Here is a 22,504-nt window from a genome sequence, read left to right as displayed (position 1 = left end):
TTAATAAAATAACCACCACCAGAAAGATCACAAGGCTCAGATCCCACACCAGTTATGCATGTCAGAGCCCACGGGGAACTCTGACTTAAACCAGGGGACAGAAGAAAGGAAACAATCCATGATGTGTTACATTAGAGTCATTGCACCATCCGGTGCTCAGTAATGGAGCGCCCTAGCACGGCACTGCACCCACACAGCTCCGGAAAGAAAACAAGTGAGGAAGTTTTGAAGGGATTTAAAATTCCTTCAAAACCCTACAAAAAGCAAGAGCTGCTTCTCTGTCAAAAGCAGCACTTCCTTTGATATAAATTAGGCCACTCCATGTATTAGTTTGTTATTCCCCTCTTGTGCTGGCAGAAGAAAAGCTATTATCTGTCAGGTGAAACCTAGTAAATTTCTCAAAGATAACATAATGATGCACTTAATGGTAATCTACAGTCTACCCTTGACATGGAATGCCACATTAATCACACAATTTCTTCTACTCAGTATGCAGAAACCTGCAGGCAAAACAACAAGGATCAGGGCTTGTGCTTTATTGCCACAGCTGTGCTGAGCAGATTTCCAAGAAAATGCACAGGATAAACCAGACAGTGTTGGCTTGGGCTGTCCTCTCCCACAGCAGGACTTGCTGGGCTTGTCCGTTCTCTTTGCTCACTCGTTAATATAATATATAAAATATAGAGTTCTACTTTAAAATCTTGAATAATTTCTTCCTTGTCTGTTTTAAGATGTCATTTGGTTTCTGTGCCAGCTAACTCTGTCACAGCTCAGTATCAACAAATCCACAGGACTTCATGACAGCCAAAGAGCTAAAGAATGGACACAAATGACAAAACACTTTTTTTCTCCTGGTGGGAAGTCAAAACATACTGTATGCATTTTCTTCTACTTTACCCTATGGATCTTCTGTAATTCCAAACAAATGTTTGGCATATTAAAGAGGCAACAAAACAAATATTTCAAACACAGTTAACGGAAGTTTTGTAACTGTTAATTTCAAAGTGCTTTATAAGAATTAAGCCCCACAGAGAAGCCTTAGCATGCTTTTTATGGAGAAATAAACTAAAATTTGTGAAGTTAGATTCCACGTGAAAATACAGATCGCAAAAACAGGAATATTTTAAATAACTGTATGGTAAATTACAATTCTCTGCTCTAACAAAAGGTTACTTTTCTGGGTAACCAAACTGTTTCTGCATAACAAAATGGTAAAAAATTGTAAATAACCAACATTTGGTAGAAAAGTTTGTATTTTTTGTTACAATTAATGTCATGGTGGCTTAGTTCAATAGTGGCTGCTAAGCAAAAGAGAATCTTCTGTTAAGATCTTCTATGTACCCCTCCCAATATACAGGGGCTATAGAACAGGGCAGAGGAATGTGCTCTTGATTTCAAAGTTTAATTTTAAATTTCCTACATTTCCTGTTTCTTAGTGCCCAAATTTTCCCTCTGTGTCCCGGCATCAGACGCATTCTATTTTTTCCTATTTCTTTTTTTCCAGCCTTCTAATTTCATTATATATAATCTGTGAGACCAAGTGACGGAAAGATTTAAAAATTTTCTACAAAAAGTGTTTTTCTATGAGGAGCACACCATGCTCCCTGAAGGCTGAATTTGTTTTCCAACCAAATGCACAGTCAGTATATGCAACTCTGTGAATATGCTGGCAAAACTAAATTACACTCTTAAATTCTCTGACCAGCTGAAGGAACTCTTGCTCCCTAAGAAAAATAAACTTTTTGTGTGTCACCAACAGCATCATGTTCATGCTTGTCAGTTCAACTTCACTAAAGGTATTCGAATTTTCATAGTTTGAGAACAAACTGAATCAAGAATCCAGGATTGATTGCAGGACCTTCTGGTAGAATTTCCACAGATATATTGAGGACCCAGCTAGGGATTGAGTTCTTCAAGGGAAACAAGATGCATGGGCTGTGAAGGCACATGGAGGATGCACAGACACTCACACAGGCAGAAATTCTCTCAGCGTCTGGAGAAATTTCTCTTCAGCAGAACTACCTGATGCCACCTTTTAAACATACAATGACCCAGTTACTGTTTTCATGTAGATGAGAGCACAGCAGTGTAAATGCAACTGGACAGCAGCAGAGAGCAATGATCCTTAGGATGAACATGATTTACAAGGTCAGGATGCTATTTTCCTTTCACATAGACACATATGCACCCAAACAATACCGCCAAGATGTAAAACATGAGTACGTAGAATCAAATGAACTTTTAAGGACTGAGCATAAAAGCATACAAGCTTTTCCTACATAAACTTTGGATTGAATTTTGCTTGACAACTTCAGTGCCTTTACCTCTAAGGCATTAGGCCCTGGCGTTGCCTTGGGCATGTGCCAAGTCCAACACATGCACACACACACGTGTGCATACCCAGGTACATGCTTCTAATTCTTCACTGAATAAATACAGCAATACCTAGAGATCTCCATCCAGCACTCTGGTTACATGAATATTAATGACATCTTACACTAAAAGAGCAAATTCATAAATACAGTAGGGCATGCATACATGCACAGAGCTGAGCTGTGCCAGAAGAGCAGTATGACAAACAGTTCTCGTTGTCAGTACAGCAATAACCTGAGCTTTATCGGAGCAGAGGCACTCATTATTGACTAGCCAGCATGGTTTTTTTCCTCTTACATGTCTTCTGTAAATATAAAGAGGTGAAACCAGTACAAAAAATGTTATCTCCTAACATGTGATAAAACCCATATTTTCCAGTCTGCATCGTAACCTCAGGACTGGTAAGTGAAACCAGGCTAGGGCCTAGGCTCCAAGACCAACATCTGTTAGTATGTTCTCTGGCAGGATTCTGACCAAAGCCAGCTGGACATCTGGGCACAGACTAGAAAACAGTGTAGACCAGGGATTCTTCTAAATACAGGACGTCTGTGAAGCAATCAGGTTTGGGACTTGGAAGGCTTCATGCTTGGAATCTAAGCTGCATTTTGCCTCTGGCTGTCAGGAGCCACAGGGCGTACCCTGCTATGTTTTATACAAAAAAAAAATTTAAATACAATTCTTAGAATATTTACCTCAATCAATCAGAAATATCTTGACCTGTTCAGTGATATTTAATAATTGATTTTGTCTACAAATTCTAAACACATGGTGGGGCAACCTTGGCAAGTATATAAAGATCTCCCCTCTGTTATCAAGGGATCATTCACCAGATGCTCAGCAAGGAAAGAATGGTCCATCACTAACTCTGTATGTGTTTATAAACACAGATATTAAAGGTATCTATGGAAATTGCACCAAGAAATGGTGGGAAGATAACTGAGAATGAACCTTTGCCTTTTCATCTTGGTTCAGTGTTATCCAAGTTCACTACTGGTTCTAAACTGAGGTGCCTGAGTTAGGAGTTAAATCACCCAAGACTCTCAACTGAAGTCAGTCATGGACAGATCCTCAAAAAATATCAAGTGATCTAAAACCACTTTCTAGTAGAATTATCTGCTTCCCACTAATTACAGAGCACCTACAACTTCTAGCTAGGAGCCGCATCATATAGAACAAAATGAGACCCCTCTTCCAAGAAGAAGCAGCAGGGCACACTTCTAAACAGTATTTTGAAGGAATCAAAATGCTACTATTAAACAGTATCTGAGCAAGCGCTCTCTGAAGAGGCCCATCCACTGCACTGTGTGATCTCTAGCACTGAAAACACAGTAAAAACACTGGTGTCCCTTAACGTTGCAATGTAAGAAGACCAGAATATATTACTTACTTTTGTAAAACTGAAAATATGCAGTAATTATGATATTAGGTGGATGTTTGAAGATTTGATCTTCAAATTGCAGATAGGCAGTATAAGACAAGAAGCTAGAGGTATTTCATACTGACTGTCACAACCTCTTTTGTAGCTAGACTGCAGTTTCCATGGATATAGCGCTTCAGTACATGCCAAACCACCTTTCTGAGATCCAACTGGGGTGCCTGTTTTATGATCTTTAAGGTAATTTTCCTAAGGAGACGTTCAGAAAATACCTGCCCACCAAAAAAAGCCCCAAAACAATACCCACCTTCACCCCACTCCTGAATTGGAAAGCAGTAGTATGATAATGAGGTTAAGTTAAATTTGGTATTTTAATTATTCAGCTCACAGAACAAACTCAGAAGCTACTACTATTTTTAAATATGCCAAGAAAAAATAATCTAAAGCATGAATGAGTAGCAAAAATCCTGGCAAGTAATACAGTGGTAAAGACACGTGGGAGATGCAAGTTTGCAATATGATATGGTGCAGAAAGCAAACAAGAGAGAAGCTCTGCAACTTCATGTTACACACAGTGAGGAAACACATCACAAATGCCAGAGGAAGCTCTGCCTCTGGGAGATAATGCAGATTGCATCCTGTCCTCTACATCCTAAATGGAATTATTTAAACCAAAAGTGAGCCACAAATACAGCCTAAAATTAACAAGGAGCTTGGATGATAAAATTTCTGGAAGAAGTTATATATAGCGAAAAAAACATGAATTGTATGGCAAAATGGGAGCAAAAAGGTAATGGGGTGGAGAATCATACCTACACAAATTTTAAAGGGCTATAAATACAAAGGATACTGAATAATATTCTGGGTGGAACAAGTGACATAAGTAAATGCAATGGAAAGAAATGAAAAATCTAAAATGCTAAAGCAGGTATGACGAGACTGTATTGACACAAATTTTCATGTTCCACCAAGGTACAGTGTCCCAGCTGTAGAGCCATTACCAACAGGAATGGTGCAAGAAAGAGAAATGCCCCCTTACATGGATGTACAGACAGCCTGGACTTCCCAAACCAGAACATTGTGTCTGGGAGCTGTAAAAAACTAGTTAACATAAAGCCTGATGATGTTACTTATATATTCAACTTTTCTCATGCAAGTACATTGTCCTGGGACTGCGTATTACAGATGCTGACTAAACGAATGATGAAAAGCAAATACATTGACTTAAAAAGCGAGGGCTTTTTCCCCTCTATTCCTTATTTTGTGTAAATGTTTAACAAATTCAAAAACTAAAAATCTATTTATGTTTCAGTTATACAGCAAGCTGGCAGAATGTCTGCAGAGTGGTTATGCTCAGGAAAGAAAGATATCATTTCAGAAGGAGAAAATCTATCACACATTATTCCTAAAGCTTTTACTCTTCCTCCAAAAAAAAAAAAAGAAAAAAATCAGAAAAAAATGAATTTAAGAACACCATAGAAAAAAATACTTATAATTCAAAGCATTCTGTTAATAAGATGAACTTTTCAACACTCTAGCACAAGACTGATCATTAAACCCAGTCCACAACCATTCTCTATTTCCTTCCCATCAAGCTGTAAGAGATCCTCCAGCACCCAATTACATATTTTATGATGCTTTGGAAAAAGATCTAAACCCCCAAAATTTGGAAAAAGATCTAAACCCCCAAAATTGATGATACAGCAAAGGATGAGAAGATGGCAGACTCACAACACTATCACTCTCATGGGCCCCCTTTTTTAATATGGAAGTCATTAAATTAAAATATTTTTAAGAGCCCAGGAAAGGATTTTTTTTTCAGCCTTGAGAAAAAGCTACTGAAACAAAACACAGAGATCAGTGTTGATGGAGAATTCCTTTGTGATTTCAAATACTTGATGAATTTTACTATGAGCACATAAACAACGTTTACAGTGTTATGGGGAACACAGCATATACTCTCTACCTGTGGTCATTTTTTACTGCTTCCAAGGAAGGCAGATGAGGGCACAGAAGTCATACTTCACATAAGGACAAAAAAATATTTGCTGGACTATGGACAAGTCCATAAACAGGAGTTTAGGTATTATAATAATAATAAAATTTCATAAACATATATATATATAACACATTTACAATATTTACATGGTGCAGAAACTACAGCCACCATAAAAGATGTACTCTCTTAGCTTTCTTTACAGTCCTTTCCATTAACTACTCACATCCTAAGCTCAGGCTGGCTGTGTGACAAGGGCTGTTTCCTGTCCAAGTGCTGTTTTCCATTTACCTTTGATGTCAAGGATTGTCTCTGCTTCTCGGTGTCTGATCCACTCTCCTTTTTTCAGAATCAACTTCATATCTTTATAGTTAAAATTACTTATACTCCAATAGATTGGGATATTCAATTCAGCTTGAGGAGGAGACACTCTTGTTTCTCTTTCATCATAGGTACAGTCCATGAAGACCCCTCTCACCTCTAAAAAACTTCATCACTATTAATGACCTTAAATGAGGTGGTCAACTTAGACAGGTCTCTATCATTCTGATTTATAAAAGAGAGAACTTCAGAGACTACAACAGGCTGGCCTCAGGACAACACAAATTCATATAACCACATATCTCATGGTTTTAGCTATTCCTGTCTGGGCCTATGCATGAAGAAACAGCTATATCAGCTCTTGAGGAAACAGTGTATATAGATATATACTTCCTGGAAGGTTTCTCTAAGAAACAACGTACATATAAATCTTCCTGGAAACCTCAGAAATGTGTTGTTTCCAAACATTTCAACAGCATTAACTTCCTTCAAGATACAGGGTAATGAAAGATACAGGGCACACTGAGAAACTGGGCATAATCCTCACAACATCACAGTGTTCTATAATGGTATCAACTTTTGCAAAATATAAGGTCATACTTGGATTTTTTTTTTTAAAGGGAATTAAGTTGTATGAGCAATGCTGACTTCAGTGATATCAGACTATTTGCAAATGGCACAAATGTAAGCCAAGCAACAGTTAAGTAAATCTAAGGGAAATTTCCTTTTGGTTCATATTTCCTAACCATAAGGTTTCTTTGTATCTTCCTTCTGAAGTGGTCAAATGTAATACAATGGATCACAACAAACTGTATTTTTGTAAGTTATTTAACTTATTGTTTCTTACATTCAATATGTCCAATATTATCATATAAATTAAACCTCCTTCAAAATTTGAATTTGACCAACTATTTAAAAATATATATAATCCACCCATTTTTTCAAATGGACTAAAACTTTCGCTTATTTTTTTTACTATTTTCTTTCAGCTTCTACCTGATGATATCTATAACAGGCGAAATTTGCATCTGCTTAAAATACTCTACAGTGATCACATGGTTTTCCATGTCCTGGCACCTTTTTTATTTAACATACATTATCCAATTTTATTTGAAGTACACCTATAAGACCCCAAGCCTCCAGCGCTTCCTGGCAGTTCCACTTGGATGGAAACAAAATTCCAGGACCAGCATTTTTCTTAATGTATTTGCATTTCAAACCGTGATCTCCAGTGTAATGACAAATACAGTTCTGGGTACAATGATTACATCCTTAGGTATGTGGATCTGAGTGTCATTTGCACCAAGGTGAGGTGTGACTAAATTTATGTCTACTTTAAGGCCACTTTCCACTGACTTAGCATAAATTTGATTCTGAGCCTTATGCACTGGAGTCCTGCATCCAAACTCATTGGACTTTCCACATGAAGAGACCTGTTAAAACATGAATCAACACCAGGCTTCTACAGTATTAACTTTGTGCTGTATTATTAGGAGAATACTACAAGTTGCTCTGCAGAGTTTAATTACAAAAGAACTGGAATGGGACAAAGGTAACTGAGGATAAGCAAGTGAGAGGCATGGAAATCTCAGCAGTATCCAGCTTCAGCTGCTGAGAGCAAGAGATCACCTTTGACAACAGTGATCACAACCACAGTAACCAAAAAGGGCCCTGATAAGACTGTACCCAATGTCCCTTTGAGTACTCCTGGTGCTCTGTGATTGCACCTAGAGTACAGGTGGGTGTGTGATATTGCTCCTGTTGAAATTAGTGGCAAAATGTTCATTGATTTAATCCTAATTCTGCCCCATTAATAAATTCTGATCAAAGGATTATTTCCCAGGGATCAAATGTGACAGCCTACACTCCATGCAGCTATCACCAAAGACACACTATTCCCAGCTCTAGAAACTAAGACTTTCTTACCTATTCTTGGATAGACAGATGAAGACTATGGCTGCCATAAAACACTGATAAAGTTAGTTAGACATTAATCTCTTGGATTAACAAGTGCATTGAGACCTTTGACAATTTCCTTTGAAGTAAATATACTTTCAATCACACCTTTCAGCAGGTATCAGTATTTTCTGTGTACTTGACTTCCAATGCTGAAACCTGTTTTATAGCAATAGGAGAGGGACTTTCCATACCTCACCTTACAACTGGGTCATGGTACAGGAAAAAACTATCTGTTGCTTCACATTACTTGAAATATTTTCCAGTAAGAAGTACTCCTAGAATTTTTCCAGCTGAAGCCCAGAATTCTGCTAAATACACAAAAGTCTCAGAAGTATTCTCTACAGACACTGCAAACTATTTTTCAACAGGTCAGTTCTACATACTGAACTATTTGCAAATTATTAAAAATATAAAAAATATTAAACACACAGACTGTTCATTACATTTATAAGTCTCACAGGGCTGAAATGCAAATTACTCTGTACTACAAATATTTGGGTAACTGAAAACTTGCCCAAAATGTTTGAATTAAAAAAAAAAAAAAAAAGCCTTTTTACGGGTTAAGGTAATAATGAGAAAACTGTTCTCCCAAAAATCTGTATCTTATTGTTGGACTGAAAATAGTTTAATAGAGAAAATATTCATTGACAGGGCAGTATTTTACATAGAGAATTAAGCCCCATCAAAGTGGGCAATGTCATTCCATCTACAAGGGAAGTGCCAAAGGAGACGGCCAAAATTTGCAACGGTGTGATAATACCAGCAGGGATGGATTTGTTGCTATTATGATTAAAGCATATAAACAGGAGAAGATTAGGAGGGGTGAGAGTGAAAAGAGAGGAAGAACAGTTTATTGGTTGGAAGAAGGGCAGGGAGAAGCTTATGTTGGAATGCAGTGTCACAGTTACACACCATAAAGCTTTCAGTTGCTCCCATTACATGAATGTCAGAATGCAGCTGCCACTTTCCAGCAGAAATTCTTTCCGTTTTCATTTTGGAAGAACAGGGTGGGTTTTTCTTTCAATGCAGAACTCCCATTAGATCACCACACTGCATCTACAGGTACCCTAATGGCACATGGGACCTTTGTACATATGCTCTGGCACATTTGCCACTTAGGATGAGCCAGCAAATGCCCTTAAAGTGAAGAGGTGGCCCAATCAAAAGAAAACATTAAGAATCAGACTTTGTGCTGTCTTGAACCAACTGCTTTCACAGCCATCGATGTACAGCCATACCTACCAATAAATCTCAATGACAATCCATTCAGTTTAAGGAAATGGGGCTGAACAAAGTAAATGAGAAACCAGCTTTACAATTATAATCTCATTCTGCTGATGAAAAGGAAAGGCCATGATTTTCCATCAGCGCTTTGAGATCCCTAGACTTCTATTTTTAAGTGTTCCACTCAAGACATTTGGAAGGGGTTTATTTTACCACTCATTTGAGTCAGCCCTCAAAAGGCATCCAGTCAAACCAGACCCATAGTCCTTCTCAGCTCAAAGGGCTAGGAGTTAGACAAGCTAAGCTGGTATTGAATATTGGAAGGAGTTCAGGCCCCTACCATTTTAACTAATTAACGGGCTTAGTGGCTTAATGATGTACGCTGAAGAAAGAACAGTAAGGTTCTGCCTTGTGATATCAGTGAAAAACAGGATGAGTGAGTCAGGAAGTATACACTGAGCAGAACTTTATATTTTTGTCACAGAATGAAAAGAAACCATGAATATTTGAGTTTTGAGAGAGAACTTATGTCCCAAATTCTTGTCAGGGTATCAGAAGAAGGTAAAAAGAGACAGAAGGGAGTTACAAATTCTCTCAGCTCATTTTTCCATCCTTGCTTTCATCTTTCCAGAATTGTAAGGATTTTAAATAGTAAGGGAAAAATAGAAAATTCCTTCGTTTGCAATACTACAGACTACTGCTAGCCTTAATTATTATGACAAATTGAATATATGCAGGAATCTGCTAAGAGAGAAAAGTTATCATACCTAATTTATCACATAAATAAAACTGGTCATCAGGTAAGTAAGGGTTTTAGTGCAACTGAGAACAAGAATTTGCAGAATTATCTTTCAATTCTCAGTGCCAGGTAAAAAGTCTAAGCCATGCCAGCTCATATTTAAAGGTCACAATTTATATTACATTTATTGAAAACTGGGGTTTGTACCTTCCATCTCAGTAAAATACACTTGCAGTAGTCATACTACTGTTTTAAGATAGAGGAGCAGAAAATTCAGTGTTTTCAAGAACAATTAGGACTCAGGGAATTCTGCTCCTTATACAAAACTATGCTTTGTTTTGGAATTCGAAGTGGAGCAGAATAGTCTTAAAATTTTCCAGTAACTAAAAATGTTGTAACAAAGTTATTAAAAGCATATTTTCATTAACATCAATTCAACTTCCTTACAGGACTTCAAAGGAAATAAGTTAATTAAATACATTGTCCTTCCTGGACTTCTGCTTAAATGTATATTTAACACTCAATTCCACATAAAAGAGCAAACTCCAATGAGCTTTTTTTTTCACAAAATGCCACAGATAAGTAGACTTGCACCCAAACACTAGAAATTAAGTATTTCAAACACTTACACATTGAAACAAATAGAAAAGTAAGAGGACTTCTATTACATTTAATTTTGAAGATCGCCTCAGCCGTAAGAGTACAGATGGGGATTCCTAAGAAGAAATCTAGGGCTTGATTTAGTTCCCTAAAGACAGGCTTATAGTCATGAAACACATCATCAGGTATCTGAAAAGATCAGTGGTAGCAAAGACTCCCCTAAAATAATCAGCAATCAATGAACTACTAAAGAGATACAGAAAAAAAATTGTCCAGCACTTGCCTGAACTCAATTCCACAGGGTATTAAAAATGCCCTCCATGCAGTGCTATCTAAGCTCAGAGAAGTTTTAACTGTTTTGTACGAAGTTTGAGTCGTTTTCTGATTCCTTTCACTCCTGCAGTGAACTCTTCAAACGGGACAAACCACTCTTGGGTAGAAACCAATGCAGCAGAAGTACCCCTAGGCCTCGCCATGAGTCATGTGCAATGAACAAATGAACAATAGGGCAGAGTAGGAAATATATTATATTATATAATATATAATATAAGCAATTACAACCCAGTCCATCCTCAGTAACCTCTTTTATAAACTTCCAAGCCAAGTCTTTCCTCATTGCTTGAGCAACTGAACCATATATAACATGAGGCAAGAGCTGACAAAGCAGCTCAACTTCTTTGCTGAGGGCTCTAGATTGGCAGTGAAATTCCATTTTCATGTAGAGCTTCTAGGAACAGATATTGGTTACTAGAGCTAAAGCTGAGCTCAAAGCATAGCTACGCTTGCAAAGTCTATGTTCAAAAACTCCACAATATCCCTTCACCTGCTCCTTTCATGAATAACTCTTTAATGTTCTAACTGGCTGTGCTAGGTGATCTCCTGCACCTACTATTAAAACAGCATGAGAATTGCTAGATTTTTGGCTCTGTTGTCTTCAACAAAGCACATTAACTGCAGTATAAAAACAGAGAAAAATTTCAAGCTATGTGCAACATATACTGAATTCCAATCATTTGGTCCAATTCTCTGAAGAGATGACTCTCTGATTTTCAAGAGCTATGTGCACACATCTGCAGAATTTCAAAAGATCTCACCTCCCAGCATAAAATGTTCTTTGGGAAATCTGGCTTGTAGAAGGGTGTTGAGTTGAGCTCTTCTTAAAACATATGCTATAAATCCTAATTGCTTTTGAAACTCATTTCTTGCTTTCAGTTCCCTCACTTTTATACAATCATTTCAGTTAGCTATTACAATATGAATCTAAATTTCTGGAGATTCAAAATAACAAGATTTTATTAACAAATCTGTAAAAATTCACAGCACTTAGTAAATCCTGTTATTCTGCCATTTACCATTTTAAGCATCTTTTTATTTTTTGACCTTCATTTCCGCTTAATTCTCATGTTTTACTTTGGATTCCTGATGAATGATCACAGATTCCACTTTTCAGTTTATTTTTCTTTCTTTTCTGTTTGTACATTTGGCTACTTTAATGTCTTTTAACTTCCTAGAAAAAATAATTTTTATAGGTGTATTAGAATTTTGACTACATACACTTGAAATCAGATGTTTCATTACAAGTGAAATAAACACAATGTTATGAAAAAAAATCAAGTCTCCTGAATCAAAATTATTGTTCTTAAGTTTTCCTTCTTTGAAGTAGCACAGATCAAATCTTGCTTTTCATATTATTTCTATATTTAACTGAGCAGTAAACCAGTATATTAAACAAGTTGAGAGAAGCTGATGTTTAAGTGAACATGAACAAAACACAATTTTCCCAGAAAATTTAGGAAATTAAGCTTTTTCTCAGGCCTTCTGATCGGAGGCTTATGGACCAAACAAGGAAATCTTAGGGCAATGATGTTTATTAACTATGAATTCTCACTCCTAAAATGTGACCAGTGTTAAAAACAGAAACTATTATTCATCTGCTTGCTAATTAGCTGACAGATACAGGATTGCTGATTTTGTCAAGCCTCTCTTTTAATTGCAAAAATTGTCACTCTGCTATTTACCAATCTCATCTCATCTTCAACACTTCTGGAAGGCAAATTTTCTTGACTCAGCAGAGTACTAAAGTATATGTAACCCATTATTCCCCATAAAGATCTAGGATTAAGCAGATGATACCTACCTGCTTCACCCACTTCAAAACCACACAAGGTACATTATGGATACACATGGCAAACTCTTCAAAATTTAAAATTCCCTCAGGCATGTCACATCTTAAGAGTTGGATCACCTTCAACAGGGTTTATCTCATTTCATTTTAAGTTTTTTTAATTTATTTTTTTGCATCCTTGAGACACTTCACAGTCTTTTGTTCACTGTATTACAAGGTGGGGTTGTTTGCCTGTGAAGTAATTTCTAGCAGACCTACACAGCACATGGCAATGGACAGTTCCTGCTCCTACTGACAAAGGCAGTGTCCATTGAGGGTTATACAAAAGAGCCCGTCTGCCTGTTGACTGCTGCATTTTCTTACTGTTTACATTTTTAAAGCTTTTTTTTTGAAGGGGAAGAATAGAAAAGAATATAACTGTGTCCCTCAGGGTTAGGATCTGTCATGAAGCCAATGAAAATAATGGTTGCTAGCAGTCTCTTGGGTGAGCTGACACTTTCAACCTCATTCCGCAGTTATCAGCCTTTCGCTGACGGTGTTTTCAACGTTAGTTGAAATTTTAAATCCAAGCCTTTTATGAGTGTCTCAGCCAAAAGCTAGTATTTCCCTTAAAAACCTTTGTTTGCCATGAACCCATCTCCTTACTTTGCAGCCTCCCACCCAAACAGAGAGGATGTTTTATATTTGCCTTAGCTTTTCATGTGAAGATTTTTTTCATATTTTCTTTCTTATGAAAAAAAAAATTTTCTGCAAATCTTTGTAGCAACTTCTTTGATGCTTCAAAGATACAGTATATTATTTATTTGATTTGGTTAGATTTAATAAGTCATCTGCTCTACTTCTCTCTTTTTCCAGGCAAGTGAGCTGCAGAACATTTGCATATGCCCAATGTTCCTATTGCTGCTTTACTGCCTGATCCATCAGAATTACTGATACTGCCTGAAGCATCATCCAGAATTCTGAGGTGGATTTTGCAGACTCTGTAATGTATAAGCTGTCAACTAAAGCAAATTTTATCCCAATTGCTGTCTCAGACTGCCTTGTATATGCTTCCAAAGACTCGATACACCAAGAACTGACAGAACTGCCAAATCTTTCTCTCTGTCTCATAAAAATAATCAAACTCAGAGACCAACTTATAACATCCATAAAGTTAAAGTAACACACTCATCTCACTGAAGGCAGCTGAACTCAGATTCATGTTTAAATCTATGCAAGATTGTGTCAGTTAGTCTTTTCTTGCTTCCTCAACACATAAAGGGGGATGAAGGTGGGTCTATACAAGGCCAGTGCCATTTGTTTGTTCCTTTAATACATATTTCATTTATATGGATGGATGAAGAAGAAAACAACACCAGACTCAATTTAGTTTCATACCATGCCATAGAAATTCATAGCTCTATTCACAAGATACACATTTATCTGAATGTGCACCAATTCCCTTGTGAAGCCTGCTAAGCATAGCCACCTGTTTTTCTCCTGTATAATAATTTTACAAATATTGTCACTGAGTTTGTGTTACTGTAAGTAATTTTAATTTTTATGTTGATTTTTTTTCACTTTTTCATTTAGGCCTGCAACTAACAAGAAATTCATGTATTTATTACTCCCTCTCTCAATATATATTTCTATAATATTTCTCTATTTTATGCAGTCTCACTGTACTTTTCAAAATATCTGAGATAAACTTACTGCTGAAAGGAAGCATTTAAGATGGTTAAAAATATGCCTTGCTAAACATATTTTATAACAGACAGTGAGACATCAGAAACTAATTTACCTAGATGATATCTATATAAACTGACTTTGTTTAAAGTACCATAACATCTAATTTAGGTAATCAACATTGGAATAAGATGCTATTATATCAAATGAAACTTTCAAATATGGAATTAAAATGTGTACTTCTTTTTCTCTCATGAGTGGTTATATTTTCATCTTTTCTCTCTTTCCAAAAAGCACCAGAACTTCTAGTCACAACCTGCTACCTTGCCATCCTTTCAGAAGACGTTGACACCATGAGTATTGGATTACATATTTAGGTTCTAATCTCAGTAAAATAGAAACTGAATGAGTGTCACTGCTTTCATATATTCTTCCCTCCTTCCTTTAATCCCGCTGAAAAGATTTCCTATTTTCTTAAAGGTCAGACATGCTTAGCAGTGCCTGTACTGTTAAAAAAATTCCCCTCCTTCAATCTCGCAGATCCTGTAGATTTACAGTAGTTCCAGAGTAAAAACTTTGTTTTCTTGAGAAGTACCCATATTTAAAAACATAGTAGTTTTCTCTTCCCTAACATTATGAAAGGGCTTCCCATACTCACAACCAAGTGTTCAACAAGTGAAACTAAATAATCAGTATGTGCACAAGAATGATGCATCAGGGTTTCCAAGTTAGGAATGTGTTTTAAAATACACAACTATTTCATGTTCTGTGTTTTTAGCTATCATTTATGAAATCAACAAATTCCAGCAATACCCAATATTTCTTCACACCACTGAGACACAGTAGCAATACATGGGTATGATTTACATATTACAGAAATTTAATTTGCTTAAACTGATACTACTCAGAGGTTTTAAACTCTTCCTCTTCAACGAGTTTTACAGAAGATCAATACTTATATTGTACTCATTAACAAGGGTTAATTTACTACCACAAAGTTGTTAGCATTTCAAAAGCATCACTGCAAACATAAGACTAATGCTGTAAGAGATTGAATTTCACTAGTAAGGAAGCTTGTCAATCTTTGATTAAATTAATGATTAAATGGAGTGTTTTAGGAAACACTCAATAGTGCTGCCAGTAATGTACAAGGAAATCCTCCAAGTAAGGATTTGCATTTTAGAAGAGAATGCCTGGAGGATGTAGCATATTTATGGGTCAGATGCATGTTCCAACAACTGAGAAAATAATTTTGTCACTGAGCCTCATTTTTCAGTTCTGTTGTCCGAATAAAGAGCGAAAAATATTATGAGGTTAAGAGCAAGTATCAAGGAAGCTGTACATTACTGCAGTTTTCCATCTTCACAAAGTGAGGCTGGTTTTTTTTCCTTCCCAGTGCCAAAATTTTTTAGCAGTCTGGCAAAATCTGGATGCTCTACTTCCCACGGAGAGGTGAATGTTGTTAAGACTTGAAGCCCACCATGACAACTGGAAAGTGTTGTGGTTTCTCATGAGCCAGAAAACACCAGCCATGAATTATTCTGCAGCTTTTCACCGAACAGGAGGGCACAGGATGGATTGTACTCACATGGATGAATCTCCTCCTGTCTCTGAACAGGATGTCAGCATCCAAACTAACTACTGGGAATGGTCCTGGACCTCAGCCAAACCCAGAACCATGCAAGGGTGCTGCTGGGAGTTGCTGCTTTCTTTGGGCCAGAAAGTCACTTAAAGACAAGTCTAAAACATCACTGTCCCATTGCTGAAATCTGTGCCATAGCCCCACTTAGTTACAAGCATGGACGTAACCTGTGCACTCTTCTCTACTAATCAGACTTGGTTAAAGGCACCAATCTAAGATTAAGTTTGCGTTAGTGGCTCTCCTGAAGGAACACCCAATGGGAGTGTCAATGAGAGTCAATGGGAAAATAGGGATGGGCTCCAAAACCGAATTCATGCTGGAATAAACTGGTAATTCCTGTTTCATTTCTATTAATTAGAGAGAAAAGCATTATCTCACACAAGTCTAAGGAAAAAATGCAGTACCCCATTTACTTGCAGAGCACAGGGGCCCTAAATAGCAGCAACATTCAGGTCCAAAGAAGGGCAATAAAGCTGGTAAAGGGTCTAGATAACAATTCCCTCATGAAATTCTCTTATGAGAAGTGGCTGAGGGAGCTGGGTTTTTTAGTCTGGAAAAGAGGAGGCTCAGGGGAGACCTCTACAACTGCTGCAGTGATGTGGGGGTCAGTCTCAAGTGAAAACATATGAGGAAATGGCCTTAAATTGCACCAAGGGAGATTCAGATTAGTTATTAGAAATCGTTTTTTCACTGAACGAGTGGTTAGGCATTGAAATAAGTTGCCCTGGGAGGTAGTGTCTATGGAAGTGTTGAAAAGGCATACTGGATAAGACACCTGGGGATATGGGTTAGGGATGAGTATGGTGGTTCTGGGTTGATGACTGCACTTGATGATCTTCAAAGTCTCTTCCAACCTTGATGATTGTGATTCTGTGAAAAATGACAGCTGAAGAGGAACCAAGGAGGAGAGAGAAAGGGGATGTACTTTCTCCTTTTCACACATGCTAAGGGAGGGACAATCTAATCTGTACGTGGTTGAACTACGGAAGAGCTTTAAATTGTGAAACAAAAGTTTCTTCAGTGAAGCGGGGTCAGGCATTGGAACAGACTGCACAGGGAAGTGGTTGAATCACCATCCTGGAAGTGTTCAAGAAACATGTAGATGTGGCACTGTCGGGACATGGTTTAGTGCTGAACACAGCAGTGCTGCATTTACAACTGGACTCAGTGACCTTAGAAATCTTTCCCAAACTTAACAATTATATGACTCTGGGATTCTAAAAATCAAATCTGCTAAACATACATTCCAAATATAAATTTTTGCTGGATTATTTGAATAAAAATACAACAAATTAACCTCTAGCTCAGAATAATAAATTGTAAATAATGAAAGGCTCTTTGCAAAGCAAAGAATTTAAAGATGAAACCCAAAATTCATATAATAAAAAATATCACCAAGAACTACACAAATATAAAATCAAATGATCTAGCTACTAAAATACACATGTGCTCAAAATCTTGTGGGAATCAAATATTCCAGTAAAAATAAAGGGAGAGATGGAAACACAAGTTTCTTATTATCACACTTCATATGTTATAAAACCTAAGAGTTAACTTATTTTTGGCAATGGGACAAAGATTGCACAATACTCCGGCTTACACAAATATTTTCTATTGTTGAATGCATCTTAAATGTAGCTTGTCATATATTAATTTTATGCAGACAGTGCACCATGAGGACTAGGAGGGTCCTAAAGATCCCTACATTTCAAAATACTGACAAACAGCTGCCAGCATCTGGTGAGACAGGTGTAAAAATGTTAAGTCAACAATTTTTAGTTTAATTGAAAGCAAATAAAATCATTTGAGCAATAAAGACTACAGATTTTGACCCCAAAAAAGCTAGCATGTTTGAACAAATTAATGCACATATTTTCTAGAATGCTCCTTCCTGAAAATATGTAACATTTCTCTAAAAAAATATTCTTGTTTATAATCACAGAGTGAAATATGCCTGTTATTATAAGATATCAGGTTATCCTCATGTTACACATTTTTAGTTCTTTTTACCTTTAAAGGAAGAAGAAGTTAGATGTGCAGTGGAAATGCTTATGAAGCAGTGGATATGCATATATTAACCACATATGTTACATATATTAGCCACATGCATATATTAACCCCAGACTTCATGTCACCACTAACATGGAACTTCTTTCCACTGAAGATTTTATAAAATAAAGGATGAAGCAATTATTTAGTAAGAGTGAATGTTTAAGAATAAACCCCCCCCTATTTTCCATTTATCAGCCACTAACAGGCAGTTAGCACTGAGCAACGTCTGCCATTTACAGAGGGCAAGGACATAGTCCTGCTTCAACCTTGTCACTGCTTCACAGGGACAAAGAAAAATGTTCAGATATACAGAACATGCAGTTACAGCTCTCACTCTCACTGAGTTACACAAACCAAGACTGAATTGCAGAAGCAGTGATATTTGTATTACATTTTAAAATCAATGTCTTTCATTGAAGTACTCCTCATAATTTATCTTACTATTCATTCCCATACATTTTCCCATGTCTAACCAGCGATCCATTTGCCTCAAGATAACAGACCACTATAAAAATCACAACCAGTCTTAATTCTTGGTGTAACACATAAAACAATTGCCAAATGTGTAGTGATTTGCTTATAAATTATTTAAAGATGACAACAAGGAAGTCATAAATATATGTGTCACCATTATTAATTATTTCTATTCCAAGGGCATTAAAGATCCAAATTCAGACTCAGAATTACATCAATCTGCTTTATTATATGTTACTAGGATCAAGCCAATTTTTTTGTTTGTTTGTGTAGAACAGAATAGAGTTTTCACAGAAAACACATGGCATTACCCATAGCCTGAGCATGTGCACTGCTTTGTTAATAAAGCAACTCCCATTCAAGAAGGTTCATGTACCTGAAGTTCTGATGCTCGTTTCATCATCTCCAGGGTGATGTAGCAACCAATAGAATGAGCAATCAGTACCAGCTTTATATCTTTTGATACATTCTTTTTGAGGAAGTTCAGCTTATGCTCTACTTGTCCATTAAGTCCAAAAACATCCTCTAGCTCCTTAATATCTGTGTCTGAAACATAAAAGAAAAGAAGTCCTTTGGTTCAGTGAATAAAATTTCAGGCATGTCTTTTCTTTTGCCTCTCTTCTTTGTAGAACACTTAAATAAAAACATATATTAGTTTTAAAAACCCAAATAAACCAAACACAAGAAAAACCCCTCACCAGACTTAAAAATTTAATTTTCAGTTACCACCACTGGAAAATACTGACTGCTAAATCACATGCACAGGATGTAAAGCCTTACGTGGAGCTTGGGAACCAGCACAAGACATGTAAACACATGGAGATTTCACAGGACATCATCCACTATTTTGATCTCCTTCATTCTGAACAAAACCAAACTCAGGGCATTGGATCACCTTAAATCAATCCAACTTTACATTGAAAGATCAGGACCTACAACAGCAATACTGCCCAGGAATGAGTCCCTCCCCACAGAAGACAAGCTCCCATATATGTCATCATGCACTAGCAACCTTCAGATATTCAAAATCACCTGTATTAAAGATGCACAAAAATGTCCCATGGAATAAGGAAAGATAGGAAATGCCTATGTGTCAACACAGAAAACCAGCACCTTCATAAAATATCCCTATTAATGCAGGTTCTTATCAATGTCAATTCAGCTGCAAAGAGAAAATCAAGTTAGCGCTTCGTGGTTCTAGATTACTGTACAATTTCATTCCTGTTTTGCCAGGGACCTTCTAAAGGAGCTTGGGCAATCCCTCATGATGAGGATTTGGCTCCTTGTTTCCTGGCCAGTCAACAAGACAAACTGAACTGGTGTCTGTAAAAATATACAGCAATTCAGGCACCTTTAACTTGCTTATTACAATGGTGACATGGATCTGAAGTTCCCCAGTCTAAGGGGGTTCACTGCTCTTTCATTTGATAGAAAAGTGCTTCACCCACTAAACTAAATGTCGCTGTTGAGTAAGAAATGGCACAGACTCACCAGAAGGCTGGATTGCACAGTATCTCACTTTACTCTGAAATCCTCTCTTTTTATAGACTGTTCCGATACAGACAGACCAGATTGTTCAATTAATCAATAGATTTCACCTGACTGGCTAATTAACAAAACGCCTTTCTTATAAACAATCTTTAAGAAAAACAGGAAAACAGAGAGTAGGAAAACAATACCTGCAGGTTGTTTATAATAACAAGCTATCATTGCTTATCTTCAACTCCCTAAAGTCTCACAAGCCGATTCTGGAAAAACGTATCTAGTTTTCTCGCTCTCTGACCAGGCTGTCACATCCACAGTTAAACACTAAGTTACGGATACACCACTCCAGTTTATGCTGGACTACTCTACTGACATGACTAGAGTAGTAGAAAAGAGATAGAAAGAATGAATGAATGCCTGCCCCTAGCTTACCTAGATGAGATGGACTGGTACTAGTATCACTTAATCTCTTAAATCTGTGCTATTATCTCAGGATTCAGTTTCATACTACAGATAAAACCTCTGATCTTTTATGCTGCTTCAGGCTGATTTGCAGTGCAGTTTTAGCCTGAAGGAAGCTAAACCTCCTGGCAGCATAGTTTGGACACAGAGTGGGGACCAGCTCATTACTGAGCCACGGTCCTACAGATGGCTCCTAGGTTCCTGGCAAAAGCCACCCACCTCTAACAACTCAGGAGCAGCTAACAGAATGCACACACAGCCCAAATTGGCCCAGTATGGTGTATAACTTCCCACTTGGTGTCTTTGTCCGTGGTGTGAAAAATAGATGTGGAAGAAAATGTCCATCAGGCAAAGACACTGTAAAGATAAATACATTAAAAAGACTGAAACACATTGAAAAATGATTGTACAAGAAAGTCAGAATCGTAGTTCTGTTTCAGATTGTTCTGTACCTGCTTGAAGAAAGAGATAACTATGAGTTAACTGCCTATGACTGTGAACAACATGTATCAAATTATGGCTGTCAGTGCTTTAATCCTTACACAGTAAATTTCATGGCAACTGGACAGTAACCTCAAACACTAAAGATTACTAACACTGCTGTAGTGAAGTTATTGGGAGGTTGATAGTGACAGAACTAATTGGTAGCCCAAGTGGGCTGGGACTACATCACCTTTTTGATCATGTGTATGAAACATACCCTTTAGAAGCAAAATAATTGCTCAAGATAGATTTTTTCTGAGTTTAAATAATTACCATCAAAGTCCCAACAAAGTTGCTCTTCAGTTAAACTAGTATTTCTGCTAAAACTACCAATGACTGTATCCCAGCATAATTTAGAGCAATTTACTCAAAACAAAAAAGGGTTTTCCAAAATACACCCAAGGAATGCAAAATTAGATGAGAAATGATATTTTGTTTATTTGGCTTTCTACATGTAATGGAAAACAAAGAGTTTGTTTTATTTTCCAAAACCCTAAATAAAAGTCTAAGGTTTAAAAACCACTGTTTTTAAGTTAAGTCTCTACTTTTAGCAAAAGCTGCCTTTCTTACATTAAATTACACAGCAGAACAGCTTCATGTAGGAATAGGTTGTCTACATCCCAAGTCTAATTACAGGTATATGTAACACAAAAAACGTCAACACAGTAGAAACATGATGGCCCACTGAATAGAGCAACAAGTGAAGGAGTAAATTATACTGAGTATATATGTATTACAACACATATTGTAAGATATATGTGTTGGTAACATATGTAGTGTTGAGTTGAGTGAGTCAATTCTCCCTGGTAATCATTTGCTATCATTTCTGTACTTTCACTCAGGCCCTGCCATCTTAGTAGCTTATCAACACATCTTTTAATGTTTTACATTTCATTTCTAATATTGAATCTAAGTGTTTTCAGCTTATTTTCCAGTTAAAGCACAGGAAAATGAGGCAAAGTAGGTGTATAAATCTTGTAGAGAACTTTTCATGGTTCACAAAACCCCAAAAACCAAGCAGGAAACAAGACAAATTTTTATTTGTATTATTCAGTCTCACGAGGTTAATGGTTTTTCCATACATGAATTCAGCATCTGCTAAAAGGGCTGCTGAAGACTGCTGCCATGAAATTAATAAACAGCACAGCAGAGACAGCCTAAGCCCTCCTCAATACTTCCCAAGTTTAGATTAACTATGTTAGACAAATACAGTTAATTAGCTAAGACATTACATACCTAATTTAATGTTTATTTACCTAATAAATATCACTGTAGACATTCTGGCCAACATACCCAAAGCTATTGGCTTCAGTAGAAATGTCCCTATTCAGAACCAGCTGTGTTGTCAGATCAAGAACCTTGAGGAAGGACATGGCTGGGGATTGAAAATAAAGTGAAAACAATGGCTTTTTCCTGCTTGCATTTGGTCAGACTTGAGAACACTCAATTCAAGCCTGTGCACCAATGTTTCCTTAAGGGAGCCAGGGAGAGTTGAGCCTGCAGAAGCAATTTTTAATTGGATGGATGGG

General features: G+C 37.0%; 1 protein-coding gene across 2 annotated transcripts in view; it reads right to left on the bottom strand.

Annotated features, from left to right (window-relative positions):
* The window catches only part of LDAH (lipid droplet associated hydrolase), a 113,798-nt gene that overhangs the window by 45,598 nt on the left and 45,696 nt on the right, over positions 1–22,504 (bottom strand). For both annotated transcript variants that reach the window (XM_030269974.4, XM_072926322.1), the window contains one exon: positions 18,922–19,091. In XM_030269974.4, the coding sequence (XP_030125834.1) occupies positions 18,922–19,091 (170 nt within the window). The remainder of the gene's footprint in view (positions 1–18,921; positions 19,092–22,504) is intronic.

This window comes from Taeniopygia guttata, chromosome 3, assembly GCF_048771995.1.
Source record: "Taeniopygia guttata chromosome 3, bTaeGut7.mat, whole genome shotgun sequence".
NCBI lineage: Eukaryota > Metazoa > Chordata > Aves > Passeriformes > Estrildidae > Taeniopygia > Taeniopygia guttata.
The sequence above is the reverse complement of the archived record's forward strand: the minus strand, read 5'-3'. Positions and strand labels throughout refer to the sequence as shown.